The sequence below is a fragment of the Vidua macroura genome, chromosome 1, assembly GCF_024509145.1.
Source record: "Vidua macroura isolate BioBank_ID:100142 chromosome 1, ASM2450914v1, whole genome shotgun sequence".
In the NCBI taxonomy this organism is placed as follows: Eukaryota; Metazoa; Chordata; class Aves; order Passeriformes; family Viduidae; genus Vidua; species Vidua macroura.
In genome coordinates, this window is record NC_071571.1 from 112514411 (window position 1) to 112530825 (window position 16415).

The 16415-nt window shown below is 41.3% G+C and overlaps 1 protein-coding gene and 3 non-coding genes across 4 annotated transcripts; 2 read left to right on the forward strand and 2 right to left on the reverse strand.

The window, feature by feature from the left end:
• The first annotated feature begins 114 nt into the window (after nucleotides 1-114).
• On the forward strand, nucleotides 115-10554 carry MCM4 (minichromosome maintenance complex component 4). Its single transcript, XM_053975558.1, has 17 exons — nucleotides 115-175; nucleotides 306-406; nucleotides 526-684; nucleotides 1416-1579; nucleotides 1665-1763; nucleotides 1905-2000; nucleotides 2089-2184; nucleotides 2592-2730; nucleotides 3141-3361; nucleotides 3793-3913; nucleotides 5292-5551; nucleotides 6474-6839; nucleotides 7019-7146; nucleotides 8403-8610; nucleotides 9126-9354; nucleotides 9460-9593; nucleotides 9965-10554. Exons 2-17 carry the CDS (start codon nucleotides 337-339, stop codon nucleotides 10055-10057), a joined length of 2583 nt encoding a protein of 860 aa, XP_053831533.1. The 5' UTR covers nucleotides 115-175; nucleotides 306-336; the 3' UTR covers nucleotides 10058-10554.
• Nucleotides 10555-13047: 2493 nt separating this feature from the next.
• On the reverse strand, nucleotides 13048-13120 carry TRNAA-AGC (transfer RNA alanine (anticodon AGC)). Its single transcript has one exon. It is a non-coding gene; the product is annotated as a tRNA-Ala (tRNA).
• A 378-nt stretch (nucleotides 13121-13498) lies between these two features.
• TRNAA-AGC (transfer RNA alanine (anticodon AGC)) lies at nucleotides 13499-13571 on the reverse strand. Its single transcript has one exon. It is a non-coding gene; the product is annotated as a tRNA-Ala (tRNA).
• A 2173-nt stretch (nucleotides 13572-15744) lies between these two features.
• On the forward strand, nucleotides 15745-15817 carry TRNAA-AGC (transfer RNA alanine (anticodon AGC)). The gene has a single exon. It is a non-coding gene; the product is annotated as a tRNA-Ala (tRNA).
• Nucleotides 15818-16415: the final 598 nt, after the last annotated feature.

Sequence of the window (16415 nt, forward strand, 5' to 3'; positions counted from 1 at the left end):
GGGGTCCAGAGGATTAATCTCTTTCCTCCTCTCCCTCTCGGTTCCGCATCCCCCCTTTCTGCCTTCGTTGGGCGCTCCCGTTACGATCGCGCCTCGCCATTGGCCAGAAAGCCCGGGAGAGCGCGCGCACGCCGCTGGCTTTGGCGCGAGTGTGGCGGTGTTTGCGGCTGCACAGGTGGGTGGGGGCAGGGGCGGGGGTCGCGGCTGCCGAGGGGAGGAAAGGGACGGGAACTGGCCGGTCGGCTCTCGGCCGAGTAGCGGAGCGCCCGCCGCGCTCATTCTTCTCGCTAACCCCCTGCCCCCAGGTAGGACCGCAGCTGGAGCCGCAGCAGCGCCATGTCGTCGCCAGCCTCCACTCCTAGCCGCCGACGGAGCAAGCGCGGCCGGGGCAGCAACCCCCCGACTCGTAAGTGCTGCGGCGGGGTGGGCTCCCCCGCCCTGGGGGTGCTCTCCCATCCCCCGCCTCGGTCCGCCTGCTGCGGCGGCCTGGCTATTGTAACTCCGGTCCGCTCGTGTCTCTTGCAGCACAAGATGCTCGCTCTCCTCCTTCCCAGAAGCGTCGGACGGACGACTCCACCTCCACCGGGGACCTGCAGCCCATGCCCACGTCCCCGCCCGCCGACGCGCAGAGCCCCGGCGCCGCCGATGTGCTGTTCTCCAGCCCGCCGCAGTTCCGCCACTCCGGTACGCTGGGGCTGGGGCGGCTCCGTGGCTGTGCGGGCTCTGGGGATGCAGCCCGGGGGGCCGCCTGCACTGCCGTGGGGCGGGCCAGCGTTGGGCCAGATCCGGCTGAAAAACGCTCGAGGGAAAAATGAGCGTTGTCTGATGTTTCTAATTTGAATTTAGTATACTGAACTCTGCAGGAGTGCAGTCAATATCTGGGATGCAGGTCTTTATCATAGCTTCCAGTTAGCGTGGGAATATGCATCAGGGAACAGGGAATAGACATTAGTTTTTAAAATTTATTTATAGAAAGAATAATAAAGCTGCTAACACAGAAGGAACTAGTTGTTTGCCATAGAAAGCCTTTCTTGCTTTTATATATAGGATTGTTTTTAATTCTAGTAACTGTTAATTGTGTCTCTTGCTCTACCACCCCCAAAATACTAAAAAAAGTGTTTATGTTGTTATGCTTGAACTCCAATGTAGTTTTAAAATGCAGTACTGCTGTAAAGTTTTCTAGGGAGGCTTTATTTGAACTTGGGATCTTTGAAACGAGCTGTTAATACAAAGAAAAGTTTTAGGGAGACTGGCAACATCTTTATTCTGTGTTTTGACAGAACACTGGGCTTGACTGATACTACTCATTTTATGACAGAGTTGAAGGACCAATGAGAAAAATGCAGAGGCTGAATTTTAGTCTGCTGTAGATGTAAAATGTCTCAATAATCATTACAAATCACTTCCTTTTATAGCCATTCCTCTTGACTTTGACATCAGTTCACCTCTGACATACGGCACACCCAGCTCCAGGGTAGAGGGTACCCCACGAAGTGGTGTACGAGGAACTCCAGTCAGGCAGAGGCCGGATCTTGGGTCTGTCCGGAAAGCCAGACAAGTGGATTTACACTCGGATGGGGTAGGTGGATGTCTCACCTCTTGTATCTGACAACTTCTTTTTGAACATATAAATATTTGTATATGCTTGATTTGTTTCCATGCAGCTGGCTGAAGATATAGTAGCAACCGAGCAATCCCTTGGACAAAAGCTTGTTATTTGGGGAACAGATGTTAATGTGGCCTCGTGCAAAGAAAAATTCCAGGTGGGTTTTGTTTCTTCCTCCTTTTGAAATGGAAAGCTAGTTTGATTTAAACAAGTATTAGTCGAATCTGATACAAAGGAAGTGTTTGTACTGCTGAATTCTGCTAATTTTTCCTGATTTTCTTTTACCTCTAACATTCAGAGATTTCTCCAGCGCTTTATCGATCCACTGGATAAAGAGGATGAAGACATTGGCCTGGATCTCAATGAGCCACGCTATATGCAGCGACTTCAAGAGGTACTTCTAATGCAGTATTTTGTAATTCACATTTTCTTTTTTCAGTCTTGCATGCCATTGAGTTAAAGATTTCCTAACTCCCTTGCAGATTAATATGGTTGGGGAACCATTCCTGAACGTAAATTGTGACCATCTAAGATCATTTGATGAAAATCTCTATAGGCAACTGATCTGCTATCCTCAGGTGAAGTAGTGCACTTGTTTTCTGGCTTTCAGGTGCTTCTTTCATATTTCTGGGTTTTAAAATGCTTGTTTAAATGCAGTGCATACTGTGTGTGTGTGTTTGGTGCAATCTCAAATAATTTTACTGAATATAAGATGTCTTGTTTCATAGTAGATGATCATAGAAACAGTGAGTACATCGTGCATGCAAAGTTAGCTGGTGAACTGCAATGTCCAGAGTTGTGTGCTTCCACCCCTTGCAATACTCAAGTGAATGAATAAATCTGATCCAAACAGCAGGTTTTGTGTTATGTAGGAAAATGTTCAGATGACGTAACTTTCAGTCATTACTGGCTTATCAGCACATAAAATGCTTTATGCAGAATTACTTCATTCTGTGATTTAACTTGTAAGCTCTTTCTAATACAGGAAGTTATCCCAACATTTGACATGGCTGCCAATGAGATCTTTTTTGATCGTTACCCTGATTCAATACTAGAGCATCAAATTCAAGTAAGGCCATATAATGCACTGAAGACCAGGAATATGAGAAATCTAAACCCTGAAGGTAAACTTTTTGCTTACCATGTTAGAAAAGAATCTTAAAGATTTCCATAAACTTAGTAAATACAAACAAAAGATTAAGACTATATAAATCTCTACTTGTGGTCCATCCAGACCAATATCTTCCATTCATGTCTTTTTCAGAAGAACATGCTTTAAAACCCAAGGAGAGAATAATCTAGCCATAAAGGAAATACCTTCTATCATCAACTACTTCTGTTCTTAGTTCTGGAAGTGCAAAGGATTCTTTCTTTTGTATACATACTCCTGTAAATTAGAATATTTGTATTATGCATTTATGATTCTTTTTGCTTGAACTACCTTCTGCCTAAAAACTATCGTAACGTGACATTTTGAAGGTTATTTAAATTTTAAGAGTATGAAGTCATGACATGAGTCCCTATATTTTTGTAGACATTGATCAACTCATCACCATCAGTGGCATGGTCATCAGAAGCTCCCAGTTAATTCCTGAGATGCAGGAAGCATTCTTCAGATGCCAGGTTTGCTCTTTCACCACCAGAGTGGAAATCGACCGTGGCAGGATTGCTGAACCATCAGTGTGCAAGAACTGTAACACAACGCACAGTATGGCGCTGATTCACAACAGATCCATGTTCTCTGACAAACAGATGGTACGTTGGCTTAGTTAGTGGCTAAAATGAAAGAGTTGCTAGTTTTTGCTCCTCTACCCTCCTAAAATCATTGACAGCATTAGTTTTGTATCTTGGGATTGAATGCTTTGAAAAGAAAAAGTGTTTTGGAACATAGAAATGGGTGAAAAAACTTAGTGAAACAGTAAGCCTGCTTTGGAGAAGAACTAGACTAGGTGAGCCTTGTTGGTAGCAGCATTTTATCCATGCCAGTAGCAATAGCAGAATTCTCATTTTCATAATCTTTTGTAATCAGTAATCAGTTTTGCTGTTCGGGTGGGGATATTTTGTTCCTAAGCAATGTTCCTGATTCATAATTATGCTGAAGACTGTGTTAATACAAAATCCTGTTGTATGCTGTGTGGAAAAGCTCTGCTTTTTTGCAACTGAAACTTAAATGGTGTTTTTGCTAGATCAAACTGCAGGAGTCTCCTGAAGATATGCCAGCTGGACAGACCCCACATACGGTGGCGCTCTTTGCTCACAATGACCTTGTTGATAAAGTTCAGCCAGGTGACAGAGTTAATGTCACAGGTAAAATTTGGTTTGAGTATTTCCATTTTTCTGTTTTACTGATCTTAACTGTGTAAAGGGACCTGATGGGATGCACTTCCAGGTGCTGAGGGAGTTGGACACTTTCTTTGCAAGGCCACTCAATTCACTTCAGAAAGTCATGCTGACTGGCTAAAATACTAGGAAAAAGCCAATGGCACTCCCTGCAGTGAGGAGGAGACCTGGAGAACTGTAGGCCAGTCAGCTTCATCTTGAGCCCTGGAAAAGGTGATAGAGCCAATAATCCTGTTAACCTTTTCTTATTGGGACAGTGTTCTACACTCTCAGCAAACTTGCAGACAAAAACAAAACTGGAAGGAAGCTGTGGTGCCAACATTCTCCTGGGCTGTATTAGGAGTGTTGCCAGCTGGTTGAAGGAGTACTGGGTCCAGTTGCGGGGTCTCCCAGGGCAAGGGAGACATGAACATACAGGAGTGAATTCAGCAAAGGGCTATGACAGTAACAGAAGCCTTGGTCATGCATGGAAAGGCTGAGAAAGCTGCTCAACCTGGAGAACAGAAGGTTTGGGGGAATCTTAGCAGCATGTTTAGACACCTGATTTGGTGTGGGTAGAGGGGTGATAGCGTTGAGAAGACAAAGCCAGATTGTTCTTAATGATGCCCAGTGGCACACAAAGGGCACAAGGTGAAATACAGGCAATTCTGATTAAAAATAAAAACTTCTTTACTGTTTGTGTGGTCGAGCCTCATCACAGGTTGACTGGCAAGGCTGTGTGGAGTCTTTGTCCTTAGAGATACTCAAAACCTGATGGGACACAGCCTTTAGCAAGCAGTGGACTCCAGCTGACTCCAGTTTGACTTCATGATGGGACTAGACATCCCCAGGCTGTCTGACCTTGATTCCTTTATTCTGAAGCTGTAGCTGAAGAAGAGAGAGTATCCTAAATAGTGTCTGCAGTCAGGAGAGTGATAATGTAGAGTAAGTCTTGTAATACTACAGCAACATGTTATAAACCACTTTGCTTTAAAACAATTGCTGTAAAAAAAACCCAAGCTGTTTGAATGCATTAGAAAGCTGTTATTAAACTCAGCACTTAAAAAGAGAGGGAAAGGCTGACTGGAGTGGGAATTTTAAAGGCATCAAACCTTAGCTTTTTCCAAAAATGCTTTCATTATTGAGAACACTTTTGGTATGAATGTAAAACATGTATGTCCACCTGCAAAAATGGGTCTAGGTGACTTAAATATGGCTTCTACATGATTTACAGTGAGAAATTAGAGGACAAAGTATTTAGGCTGTTTAGAAAAGCTCTACTCTTTCTGGGAACTTGTAAAATGTGTAGGGTTTGGAATTAGTATGTTTCTCCATATATAATGCTATGATTGGAATTTATATTTAGGTATCTACAGGGCAGTCCCCATTCGAGTTAATCCCCGTGTCAGCAGTGTGAAATCCGTGTATAAGACCCACATTGATGTCATACACTATCGCAAGACAGACTCCAAACGCCTGCACGGTGTTGATGAGGAAACTGAGCAAAAGAGGTTTACAGAGGAACGTGTGGAATTGCTTAAAGAGCTTTCTAAAAAAGCAGACATATATGAGAGGCTTGCTTTAGCATTGGCTCCAAGTATCTACGAGCATGAAGATATCAAAAAGGTGAAAAGTTCTTTATTTCTCTTGCAAGACATGTATTTTTATGTGTATATAATATATGTGTATATATTGTAGTTACTGTTTGTTGTTAATGTATCTTGAAACTTAAAAATTCAAAAAGCTGTTATCTTGAGCAGTCTTAAAATGTCATGATCTTGCCAGGGTGGAGTTGCTTGTAAGTGTATCGTAATTCTTTTCAAGCTATTAAAGAATGTTAATTAGAGGGAGACTAATTGAAAAGTAGGAAGGCAGCAGAACGGGGAAAATTTAATTGCAGGATGTATTTTGGACATTTCTCAGATTACTGATTATCAAAGGAAAGTAAGTACCTGTAACATAGTAACTGTGCTTGCTGAGAAGAGGCATCCACAAAGAGTGGCTTCAAAATGACATATGGTTGACTCTGAATTATGGAGTATCAAAACATTTACTTGGATGTATCCAAGAAGAGACTATTCCAGTAAAGTATCAACTGAGGTACTAGAACATTGTGAAAACTGCAATCAGTAGGTCTCAAGTTACTGTGAGAAATCAAACACTCCTCTTCCAAGTATATTCCTTTGAGGTTTTTTTAATAGAGTTATACATTATTATTGTTCACAAGTTCCTGAACCATACAATGATTTACTTATGAGGTGGGAACACAGTAATGACAGTTCCTTTTGTTGTTGCCTTCTCAAAATGCTAATAAAGGCACGTCAAGTCTAGGGGGTGGAGTTGAGGAAAACTAAGGACCCTTCATCAAAGGGGATTCTTCAGGTTCCAACCAAAATCTGGTTACAACATACAAAATTTCTGTTTTTAATGCTTGAAACCATGCAGATGCATTGTGTTAATATTAGCAGCATTTGTTTTTCACACATTTCAGCTGAACAGTTGTATTTGCTCAGTTACGTCTATACAATTGATATTTTCATTTTTATAGGGTATCCTGCTTCAGCTTTTTGGTGGATCAAGAAAGGATTTTACTCACACAGGAAGAGGGAATTTTCGTGCAGAGATCAACATTCTTCTCTGTGGTGATCCTGGTACTAGCAAATCCCAGCTGCTCCAGTATGTGTATAACCTGGTTCCTCGAGGCCAGTATACTTCTGGCAAAGGCTCAAGTGCAGTTGGTCTTACTGCATACGTGATGAAGGATCCAGAAACACGGCAGCTGGTTCTCCAGACAGGAGCTCTAGTACTTAGTGACAATGGCATTTGCTGCATTGACGAGTTTGATAAAATGAACGAAAGCACAAGGTCAGTTCTACATGAAGTAATGGAACAACAGACGCTCTCCATTGCAAAGGTAAATGAAACTAAAGTTATTCCTAGGGGATTTTACTCTTGCTTTACTCAGAGGTTTTCACAATGCAGTTTTTGACTACAGAATCCACCTAATAACATTGGTGATCTCATGAAATGGGAGGGAAGTTTTGGTGGCACGGCTGCTGCAGCTGGTTTCAGAGATGTTTTTCCTTTTGACAGGCTGGAATTATTTGCCAGCTGAATGCTCGTACATCTATCCTAGCAGCAGCTAATCCTATAGAATCACAGTGGAATCCAAAAAAGACTACTATTGAAAACATTCAGCTTCCTCATACGCTGCTGTCAAGGTACTGAACTGCACTGCATGTGTCATTTTTAGGAGATGTTACACTTCCTCTTCTGAAAATCATTACGTGTAATAGAATACAGCTACTGTGTTGTTCACAACCTAATGGAAAACCTTTACAGCACATATTTTAAATGCTGTCCTACAATATCTCTGTGAGCACAGGAGTGCCTTTTAGTCTTTACATGTTGACCTTGAAGAGCAGGTGTGAGAAAATCTGTAAGCTCTCTCTTATTTAATTCTATGTTGTTTCATAATCATCTCCTCAAAAAGAGCTGTTCTGAAACTTAGGGTATTGATAACTTTAACAAAAATTCAAGATGCTTTTCTTAGCTCCATAAAGATTTTAAAGTGAAACACTGATGATCAGGGAGCTCAGCAGCAGAGGTGGTAGAGTCCTAAGATCTGTGCCTGCTTCATGCTGCTTTGTAAAATTTACCTGAGGAGGTGGTAGCAGTGCTGGTCAGTCATTTGGGAAATAGCTGTTAGAGCCACATTTAGTGCTTGCTGACAGAAAATTAAACTACATGCTGGAGTTGCTTCTTGTTAAGAATTTTCACAGTAACTGGAAATTTGAAGTACACTCATGCTATACTGGATATCTTGAGAACACTTATGGCTTAAATTTCAGTTAAGAGCTGCTAGGTTTGAGCAGCATCTCAATTCCACCATTTATTGGATTTAAGCCTATAAAAATAAATTATTGCCTGGCTAAAAATGCAATATCCGTGTCTGCTTTTGGTTGAGACTAGTTTAATATACTGTTTGTAAAATTATAAACCATTTTCTTAAGGATTAAACTGCAAGCGCTTTTTGAATTGTAATTTTATTTAGTTGCTTTTTTGTTGTTGTTTTTGTATTTCAGGGCAGTATCTTTAGCAGCAAGTTCCATGCATTTTTTATATGTGTGGGATTTCTTCTTTGTGGCAGTTGCAACTTTCTTTGGGGGGGGTGTGGGGTGTGGATTTTTTAAGGAAACACAATATGTTAGCCTTGAGCATGGAATCTGAACTTTGCAGAATGTACCTCACTTTCAAAATTTCAAGTCTATAGGGTGTAAGCAAATCCATTGTGTTGTTCTGTACCTTGACAATTCTAGAAAAATTTTCTTTCTGGTGTGAGAAAGTAATTTCTACTGAGAGTAGGAATTAACACTCCAGTAATTCCTACCTGTACCTATTATGGCAAATCTTTCTAAGCCAAATACCTAAATGTCAAGAAAGTATGCACACTAATAGTGGATCATATCCCATTCAGATTTGACTTGATCTTTTTGATGTTGGATCCACGTGATGAAGCTTATGACAGACGCCTTGCTCGCCATTTGGTTTCACTGTACTACCAAAGTGAAGAAAAGATGGAGGAGGAATACATGGATATGGCAGTATTGAGGGATTACATTGCATATGCTCGTAGTTATGTAAATCCCAGATTAGGTGAAGAAGCAGGCCAAGCCCTTATTGAGGTAAACGAGTTGCTGCTGAGAATGTTCAGAGTCTTTCCTGACTTGTCAGAAGTGTTGAGATTTCCTCGTACATACACTATCTACATAACAACCTTCTGTAAGATCCTTGGTAAAAAAATGTCTTTAATGGAAAGAGGGATCAGATTAGTCATTCTGAATTCTAATGTTCAGCTTTCAGATATGTTGGTTTGGTTCTGTCGCATAAAACACATTAAAGTCTACCCAAGCAAAATGTATCATCATAGACATAAGTACTGCTATGTAAGACTAATCCAGAATTCTAAAGTGATTCAAAACTTGATTAATTGCCATGGTTTAATTGCTTTATAATGGAAAAAAAAAATTGATGTGGTTATTCATCACTGCAGACAAACCGTGGAGGTGTGTGAGCAGAAATACAGTATTTAGAATGGCTTGCCAGAATTGCTCATATTCTGAAATAAGAGGTGGGGGATGCAGGGGACTGAAAAGGAGTTAATAGGCAGTGAAGTATGTAACAAGTGTCTCCCCTTCAGGCGTACGTGGACATGAGGAAGATTGGCAGTGGCAGGGGAATGGTTTCCGCGTACCCCCGGCAGCTGGAGTCTCTGATCCGGCTGGCCGAGGCGCATGCCAAGGTGCGCTTCTCTGAGAAGGTGGAAACAATTGATGTGGAGGAAGCAAAACGCCTCCATCGGGAGGCACTGAAACAAGCTGCTACTGATCCAAAGACCGGCATTGTGGACATATCCATTCTCACAACAGGTTTGTGAAAGCAGGGCCACTGTTGGGCTTTTGTGATTTTTAAAATGTAACTTAACCTGTTCTTTTTAGCTGATGGCTAAAAGGTATTTTCTTTGCTTTTATAAGGAATGAGCGCAACAGCTCGTAAGCGGAAAGAGGAATTGGCTCAAGCCTTACGGAAGCTCATCCAGTCAAAGGGTAAAGCACCATCTTTGAAGTACCAACAGCTTTTGGATGATCTCCGAGCACAGTCTGATATAGTAAGTTTCCTGCTTTGTTTTTACATTTCCATTAATGTTTAAAAGCATTTTTTTTCCAAATGAACATTCTTGTCCTCAAATAACATTATGGAAGAAAATGGAAACATGAATGATCTGTTGGTATGACTAGAAAGCCAGTTCTTTTACAGACAAGTGAGTTGAATTTGCTGTACGTTAGTTTATTCTGGCTTCTGGAAAGCCAGAATAGCAAACTCAGCCAACTCAGCTTCAGGGTTCCAGGCCAGGCTTCAGTTATCACATAGAATGAAAACTTCAAATAAAAATATTAGAAAATTGACAGAAAGTATAGCATTTCTACTACGTTTGAAGTATTTCCCCCATCTTTATTTGATTTGCTCCTTTTCTTTAAGGCTGTCACGAAGGAAATGTTTGAAGAAGCACTTCGTGCCTTGGCTGATGAAGACTTCCTGACTGTGACTGGAAAGACAGTGAGGCTGCTGTGAGTTACCCTGTGCTTGAGAGCTTGCTGTCACGACTTGTACTTCGTCTTACTCAAGACAGTGTCAGCCTGCAAGTTCTTTGAGATTTGAGACTATCATCTGCTGTGACAGGCGTAGCCTTTCCCTGCCAACCAACTGTTGCGGCTTCTCTTTGCCTTACTATATTGCCACTGCAAGATTTTCACAGCTTGGGCTATCATTTGCTATGACAAGGGTAGTCATGATGAAGTGGCATCGCTGTCATTACAACATATTATGGAAATCCTCATCAATAATACTATTTACATTTTAGCTAAATGTATTTACTAATATGGCAAGGGCTTTGGTTTTTATGATGTTTTTTAGAGAATGGCAACAATATTGCCTGTATTTCCATTTGAATTGTAAAAACTCAAATGACTTTTTAGTAACTGCAATTTTTACTGTTAGTATTGCATTAAGGTGAAATAAAATTATTTGACTTTGAAAGGACTCTTGTGTTCATTTCAAGTACAAATCAGCATATCCTGTGCTGATTTTCCATCTAGAATTCTGCAATTTTTGGAAGTTCATTCTGAGAGCATGAAAGGCACTCTGCTTTTTGGGTTTTTTTTTTTGTTTGACCTGAGTGTACTGTGGAAGTATCCTCAATGTAAAAAAGACAGATAGATTCTACTTGTAACCATATTTCTTTACTTCAGTTTTAAGTATGAATGGTTTCTTTACTTCAATTATAAGTCTGACTAATTAAGATTACCCACCTTTGGTGTAATGACATATAATCAGTCCTGAAAGAACAAGGTCTTGTAGCTTGTTTACAATAATATTCCCAAGGGCCTGGTATGGGTGATTTTTTAACAGAAAAATGCAATGCTGTGTTGACCTTCCTCAGCTGTACATTGTCTTTTTTATTTAAATGCAATGAGCAGGTTAGAATTTTTGCATAACTATTTCAGCCAAACTTGAAATTGGATGTTACTGAGAAATATTCCAAACTGTACTTTGCCTTCACTTCATGAAGATGGAAAAAAATAATTCATGTATTTACTTACTTGAAGTGATCTTGGATTATACTGTGCTCATTCTAAAAGAATGATGAGTCTTTCTCCAATCATTAGACATTCCTGAGACAGATGCCTACATTGTTGTTGTCCACACTGCTTACGGTTGATGAGATAAAAAATTATGTATCGAAGATCATGATCAGAAATAGTTTTTTATAAAACAGGTTTACCATAGCATGTTATGGGGAGAAGAACCCAGTGGCATCACCTTGTGAACTGAGAAAAACTTTGCTGAAATTAAGTGCCTACACAGCAGGCTATGGCAGTTATGGCTGCCTGGGGCAGATAGAAGGTTGCCCTAGACTTCTCAGAACAATGGGATTTAGTATAAGCATTCTAGGCATCTACTGATCACACTGAAAATAGGCACATTTGGGTATGCTATGAATTTTCAGGTATGCCTGAGCATTCAAGGGGAAGGTTAAGTTTTTGGCCTCCAGAGACACACCAAGAAATGGAATGATAAATTTGGCTGATTTCACACACAGTTTCTTCCTCATCTATGAACAGACTGAAGATGTGAGGAAGTAAGGCCTTTTTGCACGCTGTGAGGTGCTCAGTTAACATTCAGGACAACAAAGTTAGCGTAACTGGTGACTGAGATCTAAAAAGCTGCACTTGCTGTGCAGCTTCTGGGAGGGTCAGGGGAAAGTACACCATAATGAAACACGCAATGTCTGGAAAAGGACCAGAAGAAATTAATAAGATGTTGGGGGAAGTCAGTGAATCACATGGTCAAGGCTATCTCTGAAGCTCTAACACAAGTGTGCTCTCAGATATGTTAGAGCCATCAGCCTCTTAAAGGCATCTCTGCAAAATGGAAGTAGGAGAGAAGTCTGAGGAGCTCAATTATGGCCTGCACACAGGCCATAGCTAAAAGACATGGATTCTGTAGTGTGCTTTCCGGGACACGGACTTGGGAGGAAAGAGGTGACAGCTTTTAGCTGTAAACTTAAAATGACTGATCCAGCTCATACTACAGCTTCATAAAGATCATTAAAGAAAGAAGATCCTATATATCTGGCCAGGGATCACAACAGACAGCTGGGGAAGAACAAGCATTCTGAAACTATTTCCACTGTGTGGTCAACACACATTAATTCAGGTCTCTAACCATCATTAATCCATTGTGTGCTGATTTTGGATGCTGTGCAGTTAATTTTCTTCACAGTGGCTGTTATGGGGCTGTATTTTAAATTTGTGCTGAACACAGGGTTGATAATACAGAGATGTGTTTGTTATTGCTCAGCCGGGCTTACACAGAGCCAAGGCCTTTTTCTGCTTCTCATATTTCCATGTTGGCATGGGAGGTAGAGAGGAGACAGCCAGGACAGGTGACTCCAACTGGCCAAAGGGATATTCCAGACCATATGACAATATGCCCAGTATATAACGTGGGGGGGAAGGAGGAAGAAGCAGGGGAACACTTGAAGTGATGTCATTTGTCTTCCCAAGTAACCATTACATGTGATGGGGCCCTCCTCTCCTGGGAATGGCTGGACACCTGCCTGCCCATGAGAAACAGTGAATTAATTCCTTGTTTTTGCTTTGTTTGTGTGCCTGGCTTTTGGTTTCCCTATTAAACTGCCTTTATTTCAACCACTGAGTTCTCCCTGCTGGTGGGGGAGTGAGTGAGCAACTGTGTGGGGCTTGGTGACTGGCTGGGGTTAAAGCACAACACGGTGTTTTTCATTAAGCATGGAAAAATGTCATACGGCAGAATTCTCTTCCTGCTCAATTTAACTTACACTGTCCAGGAAGTCAACTGTTACAACAGAGGACTGACCTATACAGTTATATAAGGTATAACTGATTTAGGTAGTAAGGGCAGAGGAAGAAAACGAGGAAGGAAAAAATCAGTTTTACTCCAATGAAAACAAAACTAACATTTTACAGAAATAATGACACATTTTGTTGGTAGTGGGGATGGTTTCCTGTCTGGCAAAACACTGGAGAATGCGGGCATCGATCCCGCTACCTCTCGCATGCTAAGCGAGCGCTCTACCATTTGAGCTAATTCCCCCCCTCGAGGGCACTGCTGGGATCACAGAACTCTGATCCTCTGCGAGCCTCTAAAACCGCAGTTCCACGCGCAGAACGTAGTTTTCCCTCTCTGCTCACAAAAGAGAACACGTTCGGCTTCGATTACACAATCATACATTTGTAGTATTGCATTTAGCATTTCCAAATCAAGCAGCAAGAAACAAGGCAAAATGGAACAGACACCTTTTCCAGCTGTGTGCATATGATTATAAAAAACAACCCGTTTGGTACTTGCCGTTCACGAAGGAAAGTGCGTTGTAGCATTTTGCTTTCTTGCTACACGCGTCATGACGTAAGTATTTTTTTTAAATACTCGTCGTGAAGTATTTTTTACTCCCACGGCGAGCAAAACCGACAGTGGAGAATGCGGGCATCGATCCCGCTACCTCTCGCATGCTAAGCGAGCGCTCTACCATTTGAGCTAATTCCCCCCGTGCCCACCGGTAACATCCTGTACCTTCAGACTTCAATAGCTATAAATACAAACTGCGCTTTTTGCTTTTACTCTGCTTTTTCACCGCGGGGAGTAACCCCACGGCAGCCATTCTGAACATTTAACTACCGCCTGACCTGGAGGCGCCTATGGTTTTGCCCAAGATGACAAAAATACTGACGCGGTAAGGCGGAGTAATGTGATAAGGCACTTCACGCTAACGTGCGCGACAAACGCGTGCCCTGCAGCCCTTCAGTGCCACCTGCCACATTTGTCCTCCTACATTCAGGGAAATCACATCACAGAAAACACAGTGGAGCAGCTTGACGATAATACAAAACTCGCATTTGCCCTGATGTCCCCCCAAGAGACCATCTAGAAAGCAAAATTCAAGCCTGATTAACTTATATCAGTTTCCATTAGTATTGACAAGAAGATGCATTGAAATGATCTCTTTATGGTCTTTGAGGTCTTTTCCAAACTAGTCATTCTGTGGATCTGTGTTAAATGAAAGTAAGTGGACACAAAGCCTTCAAAAATAAAACACCCTGATTTTTTTTTTTTTTTAATGGACCCTAAGAAGGTTGGGCTATTTTTCAGACATAGGTGAGGAAGTTTTCCCAACCAGGTAAAGAAATTACATTTTACTCACCATCTTACATGAAAACTTAGCAACACTCACAACAAATTCATGATCGCAAAACAATGTTGTCAATTATATAAAATACATGTTTTAATAATTGAAAATAGTGCAGAGATCTTTCCTCACCCTTATCTGGCTTGGGCATTACATCAACTGTTTTTCTGTGAACCAAATGGGTGAAGCATTAGGCCTTTTCCATGGTGGCAGAGTGAGATGTGGTGGTGAAAAATGGAGAGGTAATCTGCCTTTTTCATAATGACTCAAACTGCACAGGGTCGATAAGGAAAACTGTTCATAGGGCTGAACCTCGTGCAACACGATACGGGAGAGATCCTGGCCACAGGCATGCAGGGGCCATCAGTGAGTCTAAGAGGCACATATGCCTGTGAGAATGACTAAAACTGCTTTTGCATATTTGCTTTCCCCCATCAAGTCTGCTCAAGTGAGGTAGATAAAATAATCTCCAATATAATTCAAGAAGTCTTAAGGATAAATTTTAATTTTTTTATTGTGCAGAGACTGAAGTTAGGCAGGAGAATATTTGAATTTTAAGAGAATGTTTGCAGCCACACTGTAGCTGTAGTTCCACATCTCGACCTGTAATTGGATTGTAACAGATTTGGAGTCCTACATTACCTAGGACAAGCTGTACCTCGCTGATGCTCAGTTTGAAATTTATTTTGTTTTGAGTGGTTGCTGCCATCCAGTGAGTTAAATCCTTCAGAGAAAACCACCAGTACTTCTATTGTTGAGTTACTGCACACACTTTAGTTTTCTAGCAGGACTTAGTCATCTGCATTTAAACAGAGCATATCAGCGTATCTACTCTCTCTGTAAACTTTATTTTCTTTCTTGAAATCTAGAAAGCATTCTTTGATTTAATAGCCTGTGAATAGAGGTTTAGCCATGTGCTTCCGACTGCAAAGTCAGTTAGTATGACTATAGGTGAATTTTTCATTTAAGAAATGTGCTTTGTAATCCCATGTATTTTAAATGCAATACTATTTGGACAGAATTATCAAAGTCAATAAATAAAGGTGGACGTACAAATAATTTCTACAATATAACACAAGAATATATGAATGAATTTTTGCTCTCCAAAAACTAAACATGAAGTTTTAAAACATTGTACTTATCATTTATGTATGTTTAATTAGAAAATAAAGTTGGAAAAGGAACTGAAGACTTGAAAAAAAAGGAGAAGAAAAATCTCACTGTGCTTGAGTGACTTCTTAGGGTAATCTTTCTAAATTTACAAACCTTTTTGTATTTGTAAGAGACGTAAGAAAATGACTTCTCTCTCCTTCAATAAAAGCTAGAGGATGCACTGCTCAGGAAAACGAATTGTTTTATCCAAGGAACACAGCAGAAAACGCTCCTCATGCGCCAAGTGTGTATCCCGGCGTTTCAGCCATCGGGTGTTCCACGTAAGTTCAGAAGTGACTCAGTGCTGTTGGGCAGAGCGACTCAACGCAGCAAAGCGCGGTGATTCAGCACGAGTGCTGCCGCCCCGCACCACCCGCGGCAAGGGGAATTAGCTCAAATGGTAGAGCGCTCGCTTAGCATGCGAGAGGTAGCGGGATCGATGCCCGCATTCTCCAGTGTTTTGATCGGCTCTGGCGCCACGGCGGGAAAAGGTTTTCTTCCATGAACTGTCCCGGTTTTGTGGTAGAAAATCCTCAGCAGGGAATACAGACTACCTCACGCGGCAAATAAAAGGGGAGAAGAAACGTTAATTGAATGGATTACACTTGTGCACTCTCTGAGGAACAACTTCTTCACAAACCCATCTAAACTAACGCTGTTAGTCTGTGATACAGGAAAAAAAGAAATAGCCGCTTCCGTCCCTTACCACTGCACCCAATGTGAGCATTTATGATTACTTTTTAATGATACGAAAAGTTACTGGAATTGTCTCTGCGGAGGTGTAAAAGTTTGTAGTTGTCTATATAAATCATCAGCTCACACAGAATTGGTGTCTCTCCAGCTACCTTGCACCCGGCTGTAGGATGATGGGGAGGGCACACTTGTTCCTAACGTGAGTTTCAAGTGATATTCGGTCTCCCACAGTATCATTTAATGTCCCCCTCTAGCCATGAGAAGATAATTTGCACTTAAAAAAAAAAAAAAAAAAAAAAAGCTCAGCTCTGATCAACGTTAAACACTTAAATATTTCATACTACGCAAACGCGTCTCCAA